The sequence below is a fragment of the Aulostomus chinensis genome, chromosome 17 (genome assembly GCF_037954235.1).
Source record: "Aulostomus chinensis isolate RoL2024-O1b breed Wild chromosome 17, RoL_Achi_v1.0, whole genome shotgun sequence".
NCBI lineage: Eukaryota > Metazoa > Chordata > Actinopteri > Syngnathiformes > Aulostomidae > Aulostomus > Aulostomus chinensis.
In genome coordinates this window covers 27,072,571-27,095,435 of record NC_141336.1, presented here as the reverse complement: position 1 = coordinate 27,095,435, position 22,865 = coordinate 27,072,571, and the positions used below count along the sequence as shown (strand labels likewise).

At 47.4% G+C, this 22,865-nt stretch overlaps 1 protein-coding gene across 7 annotated transcripts; it reads left to right on the top strand.

Annotated features, from left to right (window-relative positions):
- Window positions 1–476: 476 nt before the first annotated feature.
- On the top strand, window positions 477–22,104 carry tecpr2 (tectonin beta-propeller repeat containing 2). Of its 7 annotated transcripts, XM_086182647.1 has the most exons (28): window positions 480–853; window positions 5,217–5,373; window positions 5,461–5,551; window positions 5,805–5,945; window positions 6,065–6,193; window positions 6,378–6,509; window positions 6,636–6,793; window positions 6,883–7,036; window positions 8,757–8,909; window positions 9,239–9,371; window positions 9,789–10,012; window positions 10,206–10,428; window positions 10,541–10,787; window positions 10,861–11,104; window positions 12,247–12,477; window positions 12,550–12,617; window positions 13,262–13,377; window positions 13,446–13,619; window positions 14,280–14,460; window positions 14,661–14,802; window positions 15,543–15,768; window positions 15,856–15,945; window positions 16,025–16,122; window positions 16,209–16,344; window positions 19,418–19,566; window positions 19,639–19,780; window positions 20,864–21,013; window positions 21,133–22,104. In XM_086182647.1, exons 3-28 carry the CDS (start codon window positions 5,471–5,473, stop codon window positions 21,282–21,284), a joined length of 4,074 nt encoding a protein of 1,357 aa, XP_086038773.1. In that variant the 5' UTR covers window positions 480–853; window positions 5,217–5,373; window positions 5,461–5,470; the 3' UTR covers window positions 21,285–22,104. The 7 variants fall into 7 exon arrangements, 5 of the variants coding, with proteins under 5 accessions (XP_086038775.1, XP_086038773.1, XP_086038772.1 ...); XR_015109765.1 differs by lacking the exon at window positions 5,217–5,373 and having other exon boundaries at window positions 477–853; window positions 19,700–19,780; window positions 21,133–21,276; XM_086182649.1 differs by lacking the exon at window positions 5,217–5,373 and having other exon boundaries at window positions 479–853; window positions 6,886–7,036.
- Window positions 22,105–22,865: the final 761 nt, after the last annotated feature.

Below are 22,865 nucleotides of genomic sequence, written 5' to 3'. Positions count from 1 at the left end.
AGAAGAAGTTGCGAGCCCTCAAGTGCCAAAATGTCAGCCTCAACCATTTGTGATAAATACTCTCAGTTCGGCCATTTAAAATTTTTAGTTTTACAAGGCAAAGGTAATGAGGTTTAACATCTGTGTGTCTTAAGATACACAGGGCTCACTGACACATTATAATTTTTAATAATCACTCAATACCGGTGTCATTTTTTTATTATAGAATATTATGAAAGGTATACAAGTGAGCAGACAGGAGGTCAAGAGGTCATGCAAAGACAAAATATGACACATTTCAATTCACAGGAAGATAGAAGGTGAGAAAGTAAAATAAATAAGAAAATAATAAAAAATAAATAAAAAGGAGGCAGCATTATCTATCAAACAGATCATTATCATAGTTAAGGAATAAGGTTTTTTCCTTAACGAGTTTTTTTTTTTTTCAAAATTTGGGAAGGATAAAACAAGTTCGTGACGTCAGATCTACTGTCAACACCGGAATCCATCTTCCGGGTTTTCCCACAGACGAATAGAAGCCGTCTTGGCTGTCATGAATCAGTTCAATTTATAGTGGCGGTATTGATTGATTCATTGATTGAAAGACCGATTGATTGATTGGTGGTGCACTTCATGTGTAAGTTTTAACTCTGGATTTGAAGCAACGGGAATTCCTGACAAAGAAAAATAAAGGAAGGAGTGAATGTCGAGCTGCCGCCGGCAGGCGGCGCAGTTTGTTGACCGCAGGTCAGCGTCACGGAGGAGGCAGCCAGACAGGGCGATGTCTCCTCTCCCTTCCATAACAACCCATTGGACCGAGACCTGGGCCAACATCTGGACCGAGACCTGATCCGCCCTCTTCGCACGAGCCGCAGTAGGTGACAGCTGTTGTCCCGGTGCTGCGTCTGGCGTTAGCCTGCCCTGTCAGAGTTTGCTAGCTAGCTGTTAGCCTTAGCACGACGCAGTAACGCAAAGTCGTCAAGAGAACGTTTTCCTGTGGTTTTTGAGTGTTGCTGTTTTGCATGACAACATCGTGTTGTTTTAGGAGGTTCGTCATCATTCAGGTGAGCTCACGCCTCAATCTCTGAGGCGCATTTCTTCCTGGTATTACGGTACCACTGCTCGTGGAGGCCGAAATATCAAACATATTACAAGTCAAAGCAGAATGATAAGGTCTGACGTGGTGGGCACTGTACATATTTTATTTTTCACGCTACAGTTTAATCAAAATTTGCTCACATTGCATTATAACATAATTTAAAAACAGAAAATAAGTTATAAATTGTTTTATTTGTCAGCAAACTTGGTAAATTCATGGTGAAAAATGTGCTTCTTTTCGGTGGATCCGGGCTGCAGAGCAGGTCCACTGGAGCTGTCATGGTTATGAGTCTTGCTCAAGGGCACCTGGGTGGTAATCAGGTTTTGCTCTCAGATATATTCACCAATCCTGGATTGAACTGGTCAACCTCCAGTCACAAGCTTGCTGCTCCTATCTCAGGAGGTAAACCCTCAGGCACTCAGAGGGGCTGTTGCTATAACCTGCCCCCCACCCCGGTTTCATGCATCAGTTTAGGGGGTCAGAATTTATGCTGACTAACATGGTCATTTAACGAACCGCACATCAAGTCTCATTGTTGTAAACTTTCAGGATGAATGACATAAAAACACATCATTGCTCACTCGCTTCCTGGTACTCGTTAAGCAGGGGGACGTGTCTGTCACCTTCTGAATCGTTGGAGATGGGAAGCTGCTTTGTCTGCTGACATTCATCAGCAGCAGAAGCTGGAAAACTTTCGCACTTGGATGGAACTTTTGAAACCTGTAATGTTAAACCCACAGTTTTCAATCTTTGAATATTATCTACTTAAAAATTATGATTGTGGGTTGATGTTGTGTTTGTCTTGTAAAATAGAGATATTAACGTAGGTTTAGCTCACATGAATAATTTGACTTTGAATGTAAAGAAGCGTTTGATGGTTATAGTTCCATAATGAAGTGACGTGATTTTGGGATTAACAGGCTCATGAAAACTGTCGATGAATGTTCCAGAGGCAATATTATAAAGACAATGGGAAGCAAATGCTGTCAGTCTTTTCCATCCAGTTCCATTGTATTTCATTAGAAGCAGCTCTGATGCAGCAGGATTCAGCAGGAGCTGAAGGATTAGCTGCATGTAGCATGCTTTGTTGTCCAGCTGTCTCTATGTGCTGGCCCTGCCATGGACTGGTGACCCGTCCAGGGGGAAGGCTGCTGGGATAGGCTCCACCCACACCACCCTGAACAGGAGGAGAGGGGGAATATGGAGGGATGGATGGAGGGATGGGTGGATGATGGGTGGATGGATGATTGATGGATGGGTGGGTGGATGGATAGATGGATGGGTGGATGGATGATGGATAGATGGATGGATGGGTGGGTGGATGGATAGATGGGTGGGTGGATGGATAGATGGATGGATGGGTGGGTGGATGGATGGGTGGGTGCATGGATAGATGGATGGATGGGTGGGTGGATGGATAGATGGGTGGGTGGATGGATGGATGGATGGGTGGGTGCATGGATAGATGGATGGGTGGGTGGATGGATGGGTGGATGGATGGGTGGATGGATGGATGAATGGATGGGTGGGTGGATGGATAGATGGATGGGTGGATAGATGGATGGATGGGTGGATGGATAGATGGGTGGATGGATAGATGGATGGATAGATGGTTGGGTGGATGGATAGATGGATGGATGGGTGGGTGGATGGATGGATGGGTGGGTGCATGGATAGATGGATGGATGGGTTGGTGGATGGATGGATGGGTGGGTGGATGGATAGATGGTGGGTGGATGGATGGATGGGTGGGTGGGTGGATGGATAGATTGGTGGGTGGATGGATAGATGGGTGGGTGGATGGATAGATGGATGGGTGGGTGCATGGATAGATGGATGGATGGGTGGATAGATGGATGGATGGATGAATGGATGGGTGGGTGCATGGATAGATGGATGGGTGGATGGATGGATGGATGAATGGATGGGTGGGTGGATGGATAGATGGATGGGTGGATAGATGGATGGATAGATGGATGGATGGGTGGATGGATGGATGGATGGATAGATGGGTGGGTGGATGGATAGATGGATGGATGGGTGGATGGATGGATGGGTGGGTGGATGGATAGATGGATGGATGGATGGGTGGATGGATGGATGGATGGGTGGGTGCCTGGATAGATGGATGGATGGGTTGGTGGATGGATGGGTGGGTGGATGGATAGATGGGTGGATGGATGGATAGATGGTGGGTGGATGGATGGATGGGTGGGTGGGTGGATGGATAGATGGGTGGGTGGATGGATGGATGGATGGATGGGTGGGTGCATGGATAGATGGATGGGTGGGTGGATGGATGGATGGATAGATGGATGGATGGATGAATGGATGGGTGGGTGCATGGATAGATGGATGGGTGGATGGATGGATGAATGGATGGGTGGGTGGATGGATAGATGGATGGGTGGATAGATGGATGGATGGGTGGGTGGATGGATGGATGGGTGGGTGCATGGATAGATGGATGGATGGGTTGGTGGATGGATGGATGGGTGGGTGGATGGATAGATGGTGGGTGGATGGATGGATGGGTGCATGGATAGATGGATGGATGGGTTGGTGGATGGATGGATGGGTGGGTGGATGGATAGATGGTGGGTGGATGGATGGATGGGTGGGTGGGTGGATGGATAGATGGGTGGGTGGATGGATAGATGGATGGATGGATGGGTGGATGGATGGATGGATGGGTGGGTGCCTGGATAGATGGATGGATGGGTTGGTGGATGGATGGGTGGGTGGATGGATAGATGGGTGGATGGATGGATAGATGGTGGGTGGATGGATGGATGGGTGGGTGGGTGGATGGATAGATGGGTGGGTGGATGGATGGATGGATGGATGGGTGGGTGCATGGATAGATGGATGGGTGGGTGGATGGATGGATGGATAGATGGATGGATGGATGAATGGATGGGTGGGTGCATGGATAGATGGATGGGTGGATGGATGGATGAATGGATGGGTGGGTGGATGGATAGATGGATGGGTGGATAGATGGATGGATGGGTGGATGGATGGATGGATGGATAGATGGGTGGGTGGATGGATAGATGGATGGATGGGTGGATGGATGGATGGGTGGGTGCCTGGATAGATGGATGGATGGGTTGGTGGATGGATGGGTGGGTGGATGGATAGATGGGTGGGTGGATGGATGGATGGATGGATGGATGGGTGGGTGGATGGATGGATGGATAGATGGATGGGTGGATGGATGGATGGATGGATGGATGGGTGGGTGGGTGGATGGATAGATGGATGGGTGGATGGATAGATGGGTGGGTGGATGGATGGATGGATGGGTGGATGGATGGGTGGGTGGATGGATGGATAGATGGATGGGTGGGTGGATGGATAGATGCATGGATAGATGGATGGGTGGATGGATGGATGGGTGGGTGGATGGATAGATAGATGGATGGATAGATGGATGGGTGGATGGATGGATGGGTGGGTGGATGGATAGATGGATGGATAGATGGATTATGCCACTGCGATGCAACGCAAACACACTGGTGTCCCACGTTGTTGAGGAGCTTGTGGTGATGAGTGCATTCAGAGAGTAACATCCTCCTGATTGTAGGGTTGTATTGGTAATTAATTACTCTGCCACAGTGGCCTGATCACCCTTGATCCCACTGGCCTGAAAGTTAGAGGAGGGTTCAGACATGAGTTATACAGAGCAGCTTCCAGGTGTGAATGTGATGTGGCTGTTTCTGAATAAATAGATATATTTTACTTGACAAACCTCCTGAACCTAAACCTCCAACCCTCCTTTTCAGGGGAGTCCAGATGTTCATTTCCAGCTCCAAGTGTTCTCCTGGGTTCAGAATTCTCTCACATTTCTCTCAACAATTATACAGAAGCATCATGCTGTTGTATTCAGGGATCAGTTTGGTGTCTCTGCCCACCAGGGGCTGATAAACATACCTAGGTGATGACAGAGCCCCAGCAGGACACTGGGGCCAGTCAGGCTTTGTGGACCTGCTCAGCAAAGGAAGAAATGGTGCTGTTGAACATGTCAAGACAAAGATGGCCATGCTGGTGGCCAAAAAAATAACATCACCTTTAGCTACAAAATTATTGTCTTTGTACATCCATCCCTCCATCTTCTCCCTCTTCTTCGTTTGAGGGTGGTGAGGGTGGAGCCTATCCCAGCAGCGTTCCCCCTGGACAGGTCACCAGTCCATGGCAGGGCCAACACATAGAGACAGACAACCATTGGCTCTCCCAGCCACGCCTACGGTCAATTTAGAGTCTGGATTAACCTGGTCCCCTCTTGATGTCCTGTAAGACGCTCTTATTTGGCTGCTGCTCAGCACTGTGACGTTTTAATTTCTCACACTCTATTTTCTCTGGTTATTTTTCCAATGAAGGCTCTGAAACATGGCAGCCCAGGCAGCCCCGCTGTCTGTACTGAGGGAGTTCTGCCCGCTCTACTATCTGTTGAATGCCATCCCAGCCAAGGTACAAAGCTATTGACTTCCTTCCAAGTCAAAAACATACCTGATACAACAGAACCCTCCAACTCGGTCTGCTAAAGGTTCAGTTGAAGGTGGAACGCCAGCTGAGAGGATAAGAAAAAAAAAAAGGGAGGGGCAGAAAGTAGAGACGCTGCCAGCTCTGTTATTACAGTTGGCTGCTTTTAATCTGTTGCTGTCGTACCTGAGCCCCACATGAATGCTGATTATGATGATGAAGGCTGTGGTGTCTCCGGTAGGTACAGCGAGGTTTCCGCTCTGTAGTGGTCTACCTGACGGCTTTGGACAGCAGCAGTGACTTCCTGGCAGTGGGCAGCAGCATTGGCATGTTGTACCTGTACTGCCGCCGCCTGGCACACATGAATAAGTACAGCCTGGAGGTCAGAAGGTCTTCTTCTGTGGTGCTTTATCAGCATGTATCTGTCCCATTGTCCTCAGTTTCTATCAAATCTTTGTGATGTGGTCAGTGGTGTGTTCAAGTGAATCTATGTATGTTCAGGGAAAGTGTGATGCGATCACGGCTGTAAAGCTGCTGAGCTGTTTTGATGACTTGGTTGCTGTGGGAACAGCATCAGGTCGTGTGGCCATCTTCCAGCTGGTGTCTCCACTTCCTGGTCGCAACAAACAGGTGAGAAGATCTACAGGTGTGTTGCTTAAGTGGCAGAGGGGTTTTAAATTCAATATAATTTTTTAACCCTGGGGTTCTCAAAGTGGTTTTGGGGAACTCCCAAGGGTATTTCTACATGTGTGCAAATGTGGGTTTGTGGCTGTTTGTCAGCCCTGAGCTCTGCTTGTTTGTCTGTCTTTGATAGTTGAGGCGTTTTGATGTGGTCGGCCTCCATAAAGGGACGGTAACTTCGCTGGCTTGGAGCACCAACGGCATGAAGTTGTTTTCAGGAGACGATAAGGGACGAGTGGTGTTCTCAGCTCTGGACCTGGATCAGGTGACAGCACAGCAGGAAGCACACACAAAATGCAAGCACTGTCCTTCTGACTGTGTGTGTGTGTGTGTGTGTGTGTGTGTGTGTGTGTGTGTGTGTGTGTGTGTGTGTGTGTGTGTGTGTGTTTAGGGTGTGTGTAAACCTGTGCTGCTGTTGGAGGAGCCTACAGGTGTGGTTCAGTTGGAGTACAGTCATCAGGTACTGCTGGTCTCAACGCTGCAGAGATCTGTACTTTACTGCACCCAGAAACAGGAGGTCCAGCAGCTGGGCACCAAGCCCAGGAAGAGGTGACCACACAGAACTCACTGCATACACGTATATCTGCGATCCGAATGTCCCCAGCGTCTGTCATGATGCTACTTTGGTTTGGTTGCAGCAGTGGCAGATTCGGAGCATGCTTCCTGCCGGCTCTCTGTAAACAAAGTGACCTGCAGGTGTTCGCTGCTCGACCTGGACTTCGCCTCTGGAAGTCCGACATCAGAGGACAGGTGGAGGACACCAGACTGCTGAAAGCACTCTTCACTACTCAGGTACATTGTAAAACTGTTCTCTGCCAAGCCATACCAATACTGAAATGGCTGCCTCTACTGGCAGTACTGCTCCTGCTGGGAGTTTGCAGTATCAGTGAGTATGTTCTATGTTAATATCACCTTTCAAGAACAGACGTCACACTGGGCCTCATTTATCCATAGAATGTAAACATCAGTCAGGTACAGATTAAAGGTGTGGAAAATAATCGATATTAATCGATGCATCGATGTGCATGTGCGCGATGCAAGTGCATCGACTCATTCACTGGGTATGATGCAATTGATGGGTGAAATCTAGATTAATCTCGATGCGTTGGCGGGTATCGGTAAAAACCGATGCAAGCGCCGTTTTCTTCATGTTAAACTTCACCCCATCTGCTGTTCCCCAGGCGCAATGAATGCACCATCATTATTTCGCGTATTGTATTGAATATGGACGGAAGCCGTGAGGCACAAACAATACACTACTAGTAAAACAGCATGGACGTTCGCGCGAACAGCAGCGAGGAAGCTTCTATATTTAATGCACCCGCAACGTTTAAATCGTATGTTTGGAAACACTACGGATTCGCAAAGAAAGACGGAAAGCTCGACAAAACGTCCGTCATTCGCAAAGAATGCCGCGTTAGGAAGCCGTACAACGGCAGCACGACAAACATGCAGACCCACTTAAAAAGAGTACACCACATCACCGACAAGTCTACCGCCACCTCCCCGCTTCCCCGTCTAGTTCCTCGCCGGACACCGGAGAAACATTGATTGCACTGTTGAAAAAGTCACTTTAGGTTGCTCATTGAGTGTTTTGTTGTTGCTGTGTACTGTACTTTTACAGCAGTAATTATTGTTTAATTGTTTTTCTCTTTTATTGTTGCAGAACTCACTCAAATCACTGATTCTCAGTAGCCAGTTAGAAAGTCAACTCTAGCAGTTTGGCAGACGGTGTCATGGCCATTGAATGGTTTATTTGCACCATGTTAGGCCGTGCATTAGTTGTTCAATAATGTGCACTGTAATATGACCCGACTAGGACAGAGCACTTGTGTGATGTAGGTTTGGGATTGGAATCCTTTAGGATTTTATTGATTCAGATTCCTTCACAGTTGCAGGTCTGTCTAATCCGTGTAACTACAAAACGGAACCCAAAGGACACTCATGGGTTCATTTGGTTCTATTTGTAGACTCAGAATTATGATGGTCCTTGAAATTTAAAAGTTAGAGAACCACTGCTATTGTGATTGCATAGACGATGTGAAAGTGTGAGGAAAGTTGTTGCTGTTTTAAGATGGCAAAAAGAATTTGCATGAAGTGGTGCATAGTAAAAAAGACAAACAGCACTTTTGTTGAATTTACTGCCAGTGCCCATAAGGAATAAAGCCAAATCCTTTTTGTCGTACCAAACTGAATTCCATTTTTTTTTAGGGCCTGAGCCAGAGGGTACTTCATTTAATTTCTTTTTTTTTCTTTGCTTATTTGCATCATGTTGAATCGCAACAAATTGCATCATATCGTATCGCATTGATTTGAACTAAATGATTATCGCATCGTATCGCATTGTGAAGAGGGTAAATCGTATCGGCAGAAAATTACAATCGTTAAAAGTATCGTATCGCTGGCAGTGCATCGAGATGTGTATCGAATCGTCCTCAGTGCTGAGATTCACACCCCTAGTACAGATCTGCCTGAAGGAATCGTCTTCCTGATCTACCTGTCTCACTGTCAGATCCCTCAGTTTGAGGTATTTCCTCGTCCCGGACCAGTCGGGGCATACCGTCCACCAGACAGACAACTGGGCCTGCTCAGCTGCTTCCTCAGAGAGGGCTGGATAGTCAGCTGGAACGAGTACAGCGTCTACGTCCTGGACTGTCTTAACGAGGTACAAAACACATTCATCTGATGTGCTACATACATTTACTTCCTCAGACAACATTTTCAGAGTAGATTTATTACAAAAATTATCAGTCTTTTACTCCATAATTACTTGGTAGGAGTGCTCTTCTTCTATGCTTTCACTGGGGTTCCCGTTTCTTGACCATTAGTGTGAGACTCATCTCATGTGCTTACGATATAAACCAAACCCATTCATAAATGACGACACAACCATGTCTTCACCACTTGCCCTCCATCTTGCCCTTCGTTTCTTGTTTTCTCACTTACAGCAAATGAGCCTAGACATGATGAGGGTATGATGTTGGTTGTGTTCAGGTTCTGATCGGAGCGTTGGAGAGCAGCGGAGATATTGTGTCCTTGTCCTGTTGTGACAATGAGATCTTTGTCCTGAAAGGAGATAGAGACATCATCCGTCTCTCCAATAGTCCAGAAGGACAGGCCTCCAACTGTAAGTACTACTTCTACTCCTACTACTAATACTAAGAATAAGACTAATGCTACAAGTAGTACTACCACAACTGGTGCTGGTACTACTACTAATACAGCAGCTACTGTTGTGTGAATCCAAAATATGTATTTTGGACAGATTCTGGACCAAATGAAAACTATATTTGCACTGCTATGAGTTTTTATACTACTTCTGTTGGCACTGACACTAATAATAATCCTTTTCTGTTAGTAATGAATAATATAAGTACTACTATCATTCCCTGTTACCCAAACAATGACCCCCTGCTCATAATACAATTGCTGATAGAGGGACTGGCAAACAACTCTAGCTGCTTTTACTTCTGCGCAACTACAGTACTACACAACTACCACTTGTGCTTTCATTTCAAATGTTCTTTTTCTTTCTGTCCTTCAGCGTCGGAACTCTCTGTCCGTCTGTCCTCACCACTGACCACACCAACTATCCTCCCACCTACTGGATCAGTAGAGATGGCTCAGCCAATAAGAACCATTGCCATCATTATTGAAGGTGTAGGGAAGGAGGGGGGAGGAGGAAGGGAGAAACATGGTGAGGAGGGAAATGAAGAAGAGCAGAAAGCAGGAATCGAGGAAGTGGAGGAGGCCGAGGAGCAGGAAGAGGTGACTGACAGCTGGCGTGTTTATTCTCTGACGCTTTGAGTGGACCACTTGTAGACCTATCAAGTTGAAAGTTTGGAACCACGCAGACTTGAAAATTTGTAGACACCTTTTAGAAGTTTAAACTGTTTTCTGCTCCATCAGTGGAATGAATATGTGTCTGTAATCGAGTCTGGTTTCATGTTTAAATGTCCAGACAACAGAGCCACTCTCTCAGCCACCTGCCATCTCCAGCAGCTGCTCTCACAGCCGCAGCAGCTCTGTCACTTCTTGGGACAGTCTCCATGGAAACGCCCCAGTGACTGCACCCCATGAGCCAAGCTCGAGGCGCTACAGCTCGCCCCTGGGACAAGACGAGATGCAGCAGGAGCTGGTGGTGAAAGCTATCCGCGTAAAGAAGAAGAAAAGACGACATCAAGGCAAGAAGGACTGATGGAGGGCATTCCAGGGAGAGGGCGGGGCTGTGCGACAGACATACAGGTGGACACGCGGATGGTCACTAATGTTTTCTGTTCTCCTGTTTCTCGCCAGACTACAGCAGTGGGAGCCGTCTCTCTGAGAGTAGCTGCTCAGACTCCATGTTTGTAGTCCAGGATGGCAGCTATAGTGACGGAGGAAGTGGAACTCCTCTGAGCGACAGAGCCTCCCTACTGGGTCTTGATTTCCTAAACCAGGACTTTCTAGAACAGGACCGGGGCCAGCAGGAGGCCAGTGGCAGAGCTTCAGACAGAGATGGAATTGATGGCGAGGGGGTGGTGTTGTCTTCCATCCAGACAGGGTTAGTAGGTGAAGATCAGTGGACTGGAATAGTACCACTTTCCCACGCTTATTTACTTGTGTTCATGTCCAAGGTTCAGCCTCCTCCCAGGCTCAATGTGTCTCCAGGGCCTGGAGACACATGTTGTCCCAGGAAAAACATCTGTTCTAGGGCCAGAGGCAGAGGTCCCTCAGACCCCGGATGTGGATCTGCTGCTGGAATGCACATTCTCCTACATGCACAAAACAGACCAGGATGATGAACAGGAGCAGCAGCCAATGGAAGAGCAGGAGGATGAGTTTCTGAGCCCTCTGATTGGACCAGATGAGGAAGAGGAGGTACGTAAATGTGTAATCCTGGACCTGTGTGTTCTTGCAGCTGACCCCACTGTGCTGTGCTGTCTGGCTTGGTGGTCGTATCTTTCACAGGTGGTGTCGGTCAGATATGTGAGGTCTTCAGCAGAGGGGCTGTCAAACATCCTACAGTTGATGGCATTGCCACGGCAGTCCCCACTGTTTTTCACCAGCTATAAAGAAGAAGCTAAACTAATAGCAATAGCCACTTGATTGACAGATGCACACGAATGGCAACTTGTTCAAAACAAACAGCTGCCAATGTAACCGAACATCTTGGGTTCGCCTAACCAAGCAGGGTGAATGAGAGAATAGTAATCAGGACACAGAGACGTAATGTCCAGGCAACAACCAGCTGCTGCAGCTCCCTCAAATCAAAGGCAGAACAAAACCTCCAGCAACTCCAATGGGACACAGTTGCTCAAAGAAAAAAGGCTGGTAGATTACAATGTTACAGGGCTTCGTGAAGATGGCTGTTGGCTCCCAACCATCAGCTAAATCTTCTTGGAGGCAGCTGTCATCCAGACGCAGTCCTTGGAGATGTGATGATGTCATGACAGAGACGGCACAGCTGTGATGATCAGTCTGCATGAACGTTTACACAGGAGGTGTTATGGATGATCAAAACTTCTGACATGCCGCCACCCAGTTGCCGTCCTCCTAACAACTGATTGCTTACCAGTGGCTGTTGATGTGATGATGCTATGTCAGGACCAGAGAGGCTGCTGAAGTCCTTCTTCACACGTCCATGCGAGCAGCAGTAGATGTTGTTGGACACGAGCACCAGAACTAAAACTGGAGTTGTAAACTCTCCGGTGGAAACTCTGCTCCACTTGGAGCTGCTGGAGAGGAAACCATGGTGGTTCTGGTTCTGACTTCATTTCTGGGCCAGTCTATGCAGCAAGGCATTGTGGGACGATATCGTCTCCTCTTCTGGCAGGAAGATGCTCCGGTGCATCTATGCTAGAGGAGCTAACAGTTCAATTCATTGGCTGCCACAGAAATACTTCCAGAACACATGACTCAGCTGGATCCTTCTGAAACAAAATTTACGATTCTGATGCACCCAGACTATTGAACGGCGCTCTGTGAAAAGATAAATTAAAATGTTTAACGTTTGTGTGCAGGAAGGTGATTTGCCCCCTGCTGGCCGTGATGACCAGATGTTTTACTCCACCGTGTCCAATCTGGACAGGAAACCCAGCCTGTCCAGTGATGAAGAGGGAGACATCTACTGCCACACTGTGCCCCCTGCTGGTTGCAGAGCAGAGGTGCACAGCTGCAGTCAGACGGAGAAGATGACGGACACAGAGACAGACCGAGAGCTTCAGGGCAGAGACAGAAACAAACCTGTCCAGGTGAGACAAATGCAGATCTTCCCAGGTGAGACAAAGCATGATTTAATTGACGTTTATCTTTTGTCATTCCAGTTGGCAGAAAGCTGGATGGGCTACTCTGGACCAGGCTGTGGAATACTAAGCCTGCAAGTGACTGACAGGTGTGTGTGTGTGTGTGTGTGTGTGTGTGTGTGTGTGTGTGTGTGTGTGTGTGTGTGTGTGTGTGTGTGTGTAAGAGAGAGAGAGAGAGAGAGAGTGGTCATGTGACTGACAGGTGTGTGGTTCATGTGATGTCTTCATCAATCTGTACTTGAAGGTTTGTTAGTAATCCTGGTCTTTATGCTGCTGATCTTGTTTCCCTGATGAAGAGAATCCATGAACAACCACAGATTGAAATTTAAACCGAGATAATACACACACACACACACACACACACACACACACACACACACACACACACACGTTGGGAATCGCCCCTTGGTTTGACTTTGGAAAGTTGTGCAGAAACATTGGACAGTGTGTCCTTCCCATGCTGACTGACGGACCAGCGTAAACACTAAAAGGTGGCTAACACTTTTAAAGAGTCTGTGTTGTACCTATTTCTGTTGCAGTGCTGTTAGCAGCATTATCACTGAATAATGTTACAATGATCCAGATACACAATTGTAATGGGTACAGTGGGTAAAGCCCTACATGCAGTGGCAGCATGAGCTAATCCTTTACAGATCCGATGGAAATCATATTTGCTTTAATATTTAATTTGACTCTGCAATAAATGAAGCCCATCAGGTGACGTGTGTTGCAGGTACGTGTGGTGTCTGGACTTTAAAGGAGGATTATTCTGCAGTATTCTGCCTGAAACTGGCCTCCAGTGGCAACGCTTTGAAGACAGTGTCCACCAGATGGCGTTATCACCTTCAGGTTAGCAGCCAACATCACTCCTTGTGGGACTGTGTTAGCTAGATGCCAACTATTGATAACTCCTTCAGGTCATCTGCTGTGGAAGGTGGAACAGAAGACCATGACAGCTTTTGCTTGTGCCAAAGTCACGGTGAAAGGAAAACGCCACTGGTACAAAGCCTTGGACCAGACGGCCTTCATAGCTCTGAGTGACGATTCGGCCTGGATCATCAGGACAAATGGAGACCTGTGCCTGCAGACAGGTAACGACTGTCTGACGGAGGAAGCACAATCTTTCTCAAACATTAAAATGTTGGTTCAGCAAAAGAATGAAGGCTTGACAGTGCATAATTTCCTGTTTTGTGACATCGGGGTCCCAATTGGCAGGGTGGTGCAGTGGTTAGCACTGTGGCCCCCCAGCAAGAAGGTTGTGGGTGGAGCCCCGGCTGCAGCACGGGGTCTTTCTGGGTGAGTCTCCATGTTCTCCCTGTTCCTGCTGGGTTCTCTCTGGTACTCCAGCTTCCTCCACAGTCCAAAGACATCAAGAGGGACCAGGTTAATCCAGACTCTAAATTGACCGTAGGCGTGGCTGGGAGAGCCAATGGTTGTCTGTCTCTATGTGTTGGCCCTGCCATGGACTGGTGACCTGTCCAGGGGGAAGGCTGCTGGGATAGGCTCCACCCCCACCACCCTTAAACGAAGAAGAGGGAGAACATGGAGGGATGGATGGGTCCCGGTTGGACCAGCAGGGGGCACCCTGGTGCTGCAGCTCTATCTGATGTTAGGGTTCACCTCTCACTTGGCTACATTCCAAACTTGCCATCTCCCTGTTTTTACTGCAGCAATCAGTGCTTATTTCACCTCTGACCTCACCTGCTCTGCTATTTGTGGTTGCCATGGTAACAAGTATATGTGTCCTCCAGGTCTGAGTGTGGAGCGGCCCTGTGCGCGCTCAGTGAAGGTGGACACGCCATGTGTGTTCAGCCAGGTGTGTGTGAGAGGAGGCGTGGTCTGGGCTCTGAGTGAACACAAGGCTTTATTCTACCGAGAAGGGTTGAGCAGCTACTGCAGCGAGGGAGACGGCTGGAAGTACGACACAGTCAGGTACGCACGCACAAACACACACACTGACACTCTTGGCCTAACAACAATGTTGTGTTTGTCCAGAACATTATGCCCCCTGAGGCTGCTAACTCTGTGTGTGTGTGTGTGTGTGTGTGTGTGTGTGTGTGTGTGTGTGTGTGTGTGTGTGTGTGTGTGTGTGTGTGTGTGCACGCGCGCGTACGTGCATGCGCATGTCACAGTGAGGCTCAGGGTCTGGACTTGATGTGTGTTGCACTGGGTGACGGTGGTACTGCCTGGGCGCTGGATTCCAGTGGCAGCCTCTGGTTCAGAACTGGCATCAGTTCCTCCAGACCGCAGGGACATGATGACCATTGGTGGCAGGTACAGGGGGGGACAGAGTGTGTGTGTGTGTGTGTGTGTGTGTGTGTGTGTGTGTGTGTGTGTGTAAAGCCATACACGAACATTCACATGGACTCTGAAGATCTTTGTGGTCAAAGTTCACTGCAACTTTAGAATTAACACCAATTCTACACGGTTGTCCAACATCTCGTATTTTATCCAGAGGGTCAAAGGTTAACTTGCATGACATCAGGTCATTTTGAGGAAGACGACCGCCAGGCAAGAATTCTAGTTGAACCAGCACCACAGGTCAGCAAGCATCAGAACTGAGTTTTGCACCGGAACATTAGACCACTGTAACCATAAGAGAGCAATGTCTTTATTGTCGTTTTCATAAATCCCTTATGATTCTATTCATTTTATTGACGCTTTTGGATTTTTACCAAAAACTCATTTCCAGAAAAGAAAATGGAGAAAAACACCTTGTTATAAAATAAGTGATTTTCAAGCATATAACTGAGTTGATATTTCATTCGTTTTGTGTTTTTTCTCACTCTCATGTGTTTAATTTGATTGTGTAATATTAAAAAGGTTTGTGGACCTAAACATGCAGAATTCCATCACGAGGTGCACAATAATGCTCTCTAACACACAACAGCGTCAGAGTTTTTCTATGCTGGCGAAAGTTAAAACAACTAGTTGAAAGTGCAGTAGGGTTCTGACCACTTGACTGGAAGCCGTGAGCCCGAGCATGGAGAGTGACTCTTAATTCTCTCTTTCAGATCAGTATCTCGGACTATGTAGTCTTTGACCAGGGCAGCTTGTTCCAGACCCTGCTGCAGGCTACACACAGCGTTGCCACGGTGACCAAGGCTCCAGTGGAGCGGGTGGTTGCCTTTCTGTCACAGTACTCACAGTGCCAACCAAGCCTGGTCAGCGCCAACGCCAGCGGTGTCTGGGTGGCCTCGGGACGTAATCAGTTGCACCTGGCCCGCGGCAGCCTCGTGGGTCAGTAGTTCAGACCAGAACATGTTCAGACCAGCTTCCAGCATCAAGTTTGAGGCTCTGAGTGCTTTTTTGTGATTTGGTCTTCAGGGACTTTCTGGCAGAATGTTGTTCCAAGAGGGACAGTCTCTGCCACCAGGTGGACCTTCATCACTTGTTCACCTGTCCCTCACAGAGAAGGTAACACACCTGGACTCACTCACTTGGACATCAGCAGCTTCAAGTGATAAGTGTTGCCCTTGTCTCACCTGTGTCCCAGGTACATTCCTGTGGTTGGCCCAGAGCAGGAAGGATCTGTTCTGTATCTGGGATCAGGATGGCGAGCTCCGCCCCTCCTCAGTGTCTCTGCCTCCAGAGGTAACACATCAGGCTCCTGTCTTGTTGTGACTGGACTGGTCTCTCCATGTGTTCTGATAACGTTAAATTTTTTTTTACCTGCTCAGGTGGAGCTGATTCACTTGTCGGCATGTCAGGATGCTCTGTGGGGTTTGGACGCACATGGCCGAGTTAGTATTCGTACTCTGTCTCCATCCTGTCCCACTGGTATGCATTGGACACCACTGGACCTCAGTCAGCTTGGTAGGTGTCCAGCAGGGTTCTGTTCATCACATAAAACAACCAGATAGAAGTTATGCTAAATTCATTGCTTAAACCGTGTTGGAAGACCTGGAATGTCATGGACTCAGCATTTGTTACCTGTTGTGAAATCTGTTTGGTTAAGTCACAAATAACTTCCATGGATAATTTTTCACGTCTTCTGCTGTTTTTGTAAAAAATAAATGTCTTGATATTAACTTGAAGAACTAAAGAGAAAAGAAAACAGCTGGAAGAAAAATATAAAGCATCTTGATCCGTCTGCTGATGAATTTGTAGAGGTGAGCTCGGTCATTATCGTTACAACCAGGACTAAACCGTCAGACATCGTCAAACAGGATTTATGGCAATGTCATGTCCAAGGACGAGAAATGGTTTCACTGATGGCATCAGCCTACATGAGCTTATGTTCAGTTATTCCCAGGGTTGGTTTAATACAGGGCGGCCCGGTGGAGCAGTGGTCCTCCCTGTGGCCCCCCATCAAGAAGGTTGTGGGTGGAGCCCCGGCTGCAGCACGGGGTCTTTCTGGGTGAGTCTCCATGTTCTCCCTGTTCCTGCTGGGTTCTCTCTGGTACTCCAGCTTCCTCCACAGTCCAAAGACATCAAGAGGGACCAGGTTAATCCAGACTCTAAATTGACCGTAGGCGTGGCTGGGAGAGCCAATGGTTGTCTGTCTCTATGTGTTGGCCCTGCCACGGACTGGTGACCTGTCCAGGGGGAAGGCTGCTGGGATAGGCTCCACCCCCACCACCCTCAACAGGAGGAGAGGGAGAAGACGGGTGGATGGTTTTGTATTTTCCTTGAGCCTGGAAGTTTAACCAATGTTTAAGCTTTTAGATGGGCATGGTTTCAGATTTCCTTCTTGTAGATGTAAATATCATCATCAGCTTGTAAACCAGGACACAAACGCATAGTCAGGTGCTCTCTGATAACGAGAAGTGCCGAGGAACTAAAAACAGAACTGACTGTCCAATCGGGTTACAGTTTGACGCACACACACTGTCTCCATGTTGACCTCTGAAACCCTGGACCTGAATTACAAACCTGTTACGCAACGTACACCTGTCAAAGTGATTAAGTCACACAGCTGTGTGTGTGTCATGTGACATAGGACTCTGCATTGCGCGCACACACAAACACAAACACAATCACACTGCTGGTTCCACCAATCACATTGTCAGTTGTAGTGGATTATGTGCCTCGCATAAATGACCTCACATCTTCTTGTTTGCTCCAGAATCCTGGGGTTGGACTTGGACCGATAGTTTAAATGTCTGCAGGGGATATATGCTTTAAATGCTTGTCCTTACTTTTTAGTGTAATGACATTGCTTCATGGAGGTGCAAGATGATTACTGACAGCACGTGATGGCATTCTCTGTGTCTGTGGTGACACCATATTCTACACTTCTGTGTTTCCCAACAATTCTCCATCAGCAGCACATCCTGCAACACCAGCCACCAGAACCTTCCTTTACCAGCAGGAAGGTGGAGCAGATCCAGGATCAGTGGGGACGGAGAGAGAGCAGGAGAGCAGGACAGAGACAAAGACAGAGAATGGAGGAGGACAGAGAGACAGAAGGAAAGAGAGGGACAGAGATAAAGAGGGAGAGAAAGGAGGAGAGACTGACAGACAGACAGGGACGTGGCGTTCACCAGAAGTCACCAGATCCTCCTCCCACACCCAGCAACTAACAGTCTTGACTGGTTTATGTGATTAGTGTTGGTGTTTTGACCCCGTTACTCTACCACCTCTTGCCCACCTTAGTCTCCTTCTGTGCTCTCTGAAGTGTGAGCTACAAAATTCCAGCAGGCTTTGACGAGGGAAAGCCTAGGGAGCTGGGATAGCTAAGAGCGCTAAGAGACACTGAGAGAGAGAACAGGGCAGAGGGGCAAACAAGATATCAGCACTAAGCTAAAGTAGTTAGCAGGTTTTAAAGTTGTGTAAACAACTGGGAATAGCCAGAAAAATGAGAGCAGAGTGCTTGAACGCAGTGAGTGACATTAAAATGCACTCAGGGGAGGCTGCAGTCATGAAAACGTTCTCTGAAGGCTGCGTGTGTGTTGTACAATGATAATATTAATTATACTAACCCAAAGATACTTCACGATCTACACCAAAAACGGGCAGCATTAGTCAGACTGATGGACAACAGACAACCATTACAGCAGAGTGGCGAGAAGGGTGGGTCCTCAGATGTGATTGATATACAGGGAGGGACTGTGAGTCATTCTTTATTTTTTATTGAGATTCCCATTCGTTGACGCCATGCCTCTTATCCCCCTGCACCCCCCCACCCCTCACTCTCCTCTCCATTCCCACCCCCATCTCTCACCTCTCCCTCTCAATCCCAACCAGTTGAGGCAGATGGCCGCCCACTCTGAGCCCGGTTCTGCCTGAGGTTTCTTCCTGTTAAAGGGAGTTTTTTCTCGCCAGCTTCACCGAGTGATGTTCTAGTGGGAACGTTGGGTCTCTTCCATCTGAGTCAAAGAGGGAGGTTCTAGACCTGCTCTTTGAGTAAAGGGCCTTGAGATAAGGCTTCTGTTGTGATTTGGTGAGATATATATCAAGACTGATTGATTGAGGACACCAGCTTGTCTTCCTGAGGGTCAAACACAGAAAAAGCATTTGTTTTATCATCAGTTGGGGCCCTCTGAATCGTAGCCTCATCCCAAGATTCCCACCCCTGTCTGCATCTGTCCACCTCCTTGATATTCCTATAATTCAAAGCACTGCAGCAAAGATATCCAGGTGAGAATGGAACCACTTAAATGTAGTATGTTTATCAAAATAATATTTATTTGGAAATCCGCTGCAACATTTTCAGAACTTATTCAGGAGTGTCAGGCTGAATGTGCCGGTTGTCTGGGTAACCTGATTTGGAAGGTGGCTGGCTCCCAGGTTGAAGCAAGGTGCCATCTCAGGAGAACATACATTCGCGAGCTTATTGCTTCATCCAAAGCTGTTCAACAAATGCCTGCCAGACTGGAAGAGTCCTGTGATTTGGATGCTGTTGGCAAAGATTGATCTGCTGTGATGCATCATGTGACTGTTACAGGAAGTGTTCGTCTGGTCAGTGTGAGCTGCGGCAGTCAGAATGTCTGGGCAGTGGATAGTCGAGGAGTCGTTTACTTCCGGGTTGGAACTCAACCTCTGAACCCTAGTATGATGCTGCCAGCCTGGATCCACATAGAACCGCCTGTACAGGTAAACACACACACACACACACACACACACACACACACACACACAGAGGTAACTGACCTTGTGTGTCTGCAGCCAATCGGAGTCCAGCTGGTCAGTATTCAGACGAGTCCTAACGACCGTCTTCTCTGGGCAGTGGACAACAGAGGGAGTGTCTTCGTCAGGACGGGACTTAGTGATGAGATGCCTGTCGGGACGGACTGGGACCTGGTTCCAGGTACACTACCTCAGTGTTCTCAGCAACAGGGGGCAACACAGGATGCTGGACAACACGCAGGAAGCGAGTTGGTGTGGCAAACAAGCATGGCGAGCTACCACTACAACAGAAACATTTTATTGGACCTTTCCAGGGTTAGAGAAAGTACAAAAATATCCTACTCGAATATAAGTAGGGTTATTTGATGGAATTTTATTCAAATAGAAGTAAAACGTCTGGTCTATGAATCTACTCAAGTAGAATTAAAAAGTAGAGTAGATGTCAGTGAATATTAACCCAGCTGGCACATTGACAGGTAGGCAGTGAGGTCCTGAACCAAAACTTTATCCAAAAACCCTGCACTATTTGTGCCTGTCATGGTTCCCTTGACCTTTGACCTCCAAAGTCTTTTGAGGTCATACTTCAATGCCGGTGGGCATTTATTGCAAAATTGTTGAAATTCCTTCAACCTGTTGCTGATATATTACGATAATGCGAATGGAGAATATGGATGGAAATGCCACAATCAGAAAAACAAAAAATTCTGAGGTAAATGGGACCCATCCAGGACACGGTCAATGAGGGGTGATGTGACTTGAAGACACATTTGCATTTGTCAGGTGTCTATATGAACCTGGTTGGGACACGCAAAGATATGTCTCCAAATCCAGGTGCAGGTCTGTGGGTCTGGGACATTATCATTCCCGTCCATTTGCTTCAGTGTCCTCATTGTAGACTTGTAACAATGGAAATCCTTCAGATCTAATTTACTGCAGTAACCACACCCCTGACCATCACACCTTCATGTTCATGGCCACGCTTATCCATTTTCCCTCAAGTGGCCAATTTCTGATTGGCTCGCCAGTCTGACAGCTACCAAGAAGCTGTGGTTCCCTGACCATCCACTGGAGGAATCCTCAGGTTGGCTTTGAGTTTGGGATCATTAGGGACATGGTCTTTCTGAGTTGGAGGTGGGACACCAGCCTCAGACAGTGCCGCAGTTCACATCTCTCAAATACTGCCCCCTCCTCCAAATATGGTCACATGAAAAACTGGGATGTTAAGTTGACTCCGCCCACTGTCACCACGTCTGGCGTGTTTCAGGTCTGGCAGTGAGTCAGCTGGTCCTCAGCTCGCAGACGGTCTGGGTTCGTTGCCTAAATGGAGAAGTGGCGCGACGTTACGGCATCTCAGACAGAAACCCTGCTGGAGACTACTGGAAGAAGATCCCTGGGAATGCCAACTGGCTAACAGGTCAGACTGAGTTTATACTGGGATCGTAGTGAGGTCACACTGGTCATCCTAATACTGGTCTGATACTGGGTGCCTTCATGTAAATCTCAATGCTAATATCGTGAAAATTCTTCCAACAGTTACTTCAGATGACGAGTTGTGGGCCGTCACTCTGGTGGGTGGGTTGTCCCATCGGCTGACTAAGTTCCTCCCACAGACGCCCTGTAGACATCCCCCTTCAGAGCCTCCCCCCACTGGAGATGACGTTGATGACGAATGGGAACTCATTTGAAGTGTGACATCACAGATAACTGATCTGGTGTGCTACGATGCCACAGTGACACTATTTCCGGATCCCCATGCTCTCAGCAGTCAGCTGACATCACTTCCTGTGGCATTAATTTTCAGACGATGATCCTAAAACAAGATGGCTGCTACAAAGGGAGCCAAGGTTTCTGCTTGGAAATAAAGAAAACTGAAACTTTTATTTTTATTTTAGTAGGAAGCACTTTATTCTGAAAGGATGGTGACCTGTAGACTGGCTCTAACTGGTTCTTTGGGGTTCTAACTGGTCGAGTAATTCTGTGTTTTAGTATTCCTGCAGTGACATCAGCCTGATTGTTTTTGTAATTTATTGATTATTGATCAGAATCTTCAAGCTGACCTGAAATTAGACTCCAGTTAATGTGATAATTGAAACCTGTCCAGGTCCATGTCTCGGTTACCATAGCAGCAGACTGAAAGCCCACCACAGGAATGGGTATTTGTTTAATAAACATCTGACTTAACTTGGTTTTAATTGTGAACCGGCGTCTGATCGACCCCGTGGTCTCCATTGTACCATGAGGGACTTTGGTGGTGTCTGATGGATTCCGGGGGACTAAGAGGGTCTCTGGTGGGTTGTGAGGGACTCCAGGGGACTTGTTCAGGATTTACAATTCTCTCTTCAGGTCTATGAGAGGATTACCTTGGAAACTTGAGCAGCTGGTGATCGCAGCCTGCCCTCTGCTGATTGGCTGGATGTTCTGCTGCTGACTAATAGAATCTCATTGTGAACCCACCTGTTTTGATGTCATCCGTGAACTTAATAAACTTCTTTAATGATTGATCTTTAGTTTGATTCAATGTCCTTTGTGGTTGTCTGTTTTTTGCAGCTCTTGAAAACATGTTCTCAAAGTGGGCGGGGCCTCCTGAGACCGCAGTACTGGTATATAGAACAGGGTTCTTAAGATACTGTGCCACCCTCCAAACTTTACTTTATAGTTTAGCTTCTGGATGCTAATATACGATCAATCTGTTATTGATCCCATTGACAGTCAACTGTTTAGACCAGCTCATCAAATACTGCTGTTTTGCTTAATTTCAAAGAAATACATGAAAACTGAAATTCTCTCCAAACCTAATTTATTCATTTTGATCTCATTTCAATAGCTCAAATAACCACAGGTTACAATGAATGTGTGATGAAGTGTATCTGAGAAGGCTGCACACGTGGAGCCTTGAACAGAAGATCTCACCGGTTCCACTCGTCAGCTGAGAACAGGAACCTCCAGCTGCGGTTCACACGGGCTCATAGGGTTAAAGGTCTGAGTCCACCTGAGTACTGCTGCTGACCACGTCTGTCCCTTTAAGACCTCAATGAACTTTCTCCTGATAGCCACTTCTGGCAGTTCACACTGGTTCCTGGAGCATAACGATGAGTTCACTGGACCCACATGGACTCCAGGGTCCCAGTGTCATTCCAGGAGAGACACTTGAGGCAGTATGGAGCCAAACCGTCCATGTGTGTGTGTGTGTGTGTGTGTGTGTACATAGATATAGATATAGATATAGATATACGTGTGTTTTTATATATATAAACATATATATATAC

Bases quoted from the DNA above. Each gene is read 5' to 3' on its own strand.
- tecpr2 (XM_086182646.1), top strand. From the start codon at position 5,471: ATGGCAGCCCAGGCAGCCCCGCTGTCTGTACTGAGGGAGTTCTGCCCG. The intron at 10,013-10,205 runs GTGACTGACAGC...TTAAATGTCCAG, and splicing joins AGGCCGAGGAGCAGGAAGAG to ACAACAGAGCCACTCTCTCA. The intron at 12,618-13,261 runs GTGTGTGTGTGT...CGTGTGTTGCAG, and splicing joins AGCCTGCAAGTGACTGACAG to GTACGTGTGGTGTCTGGACT.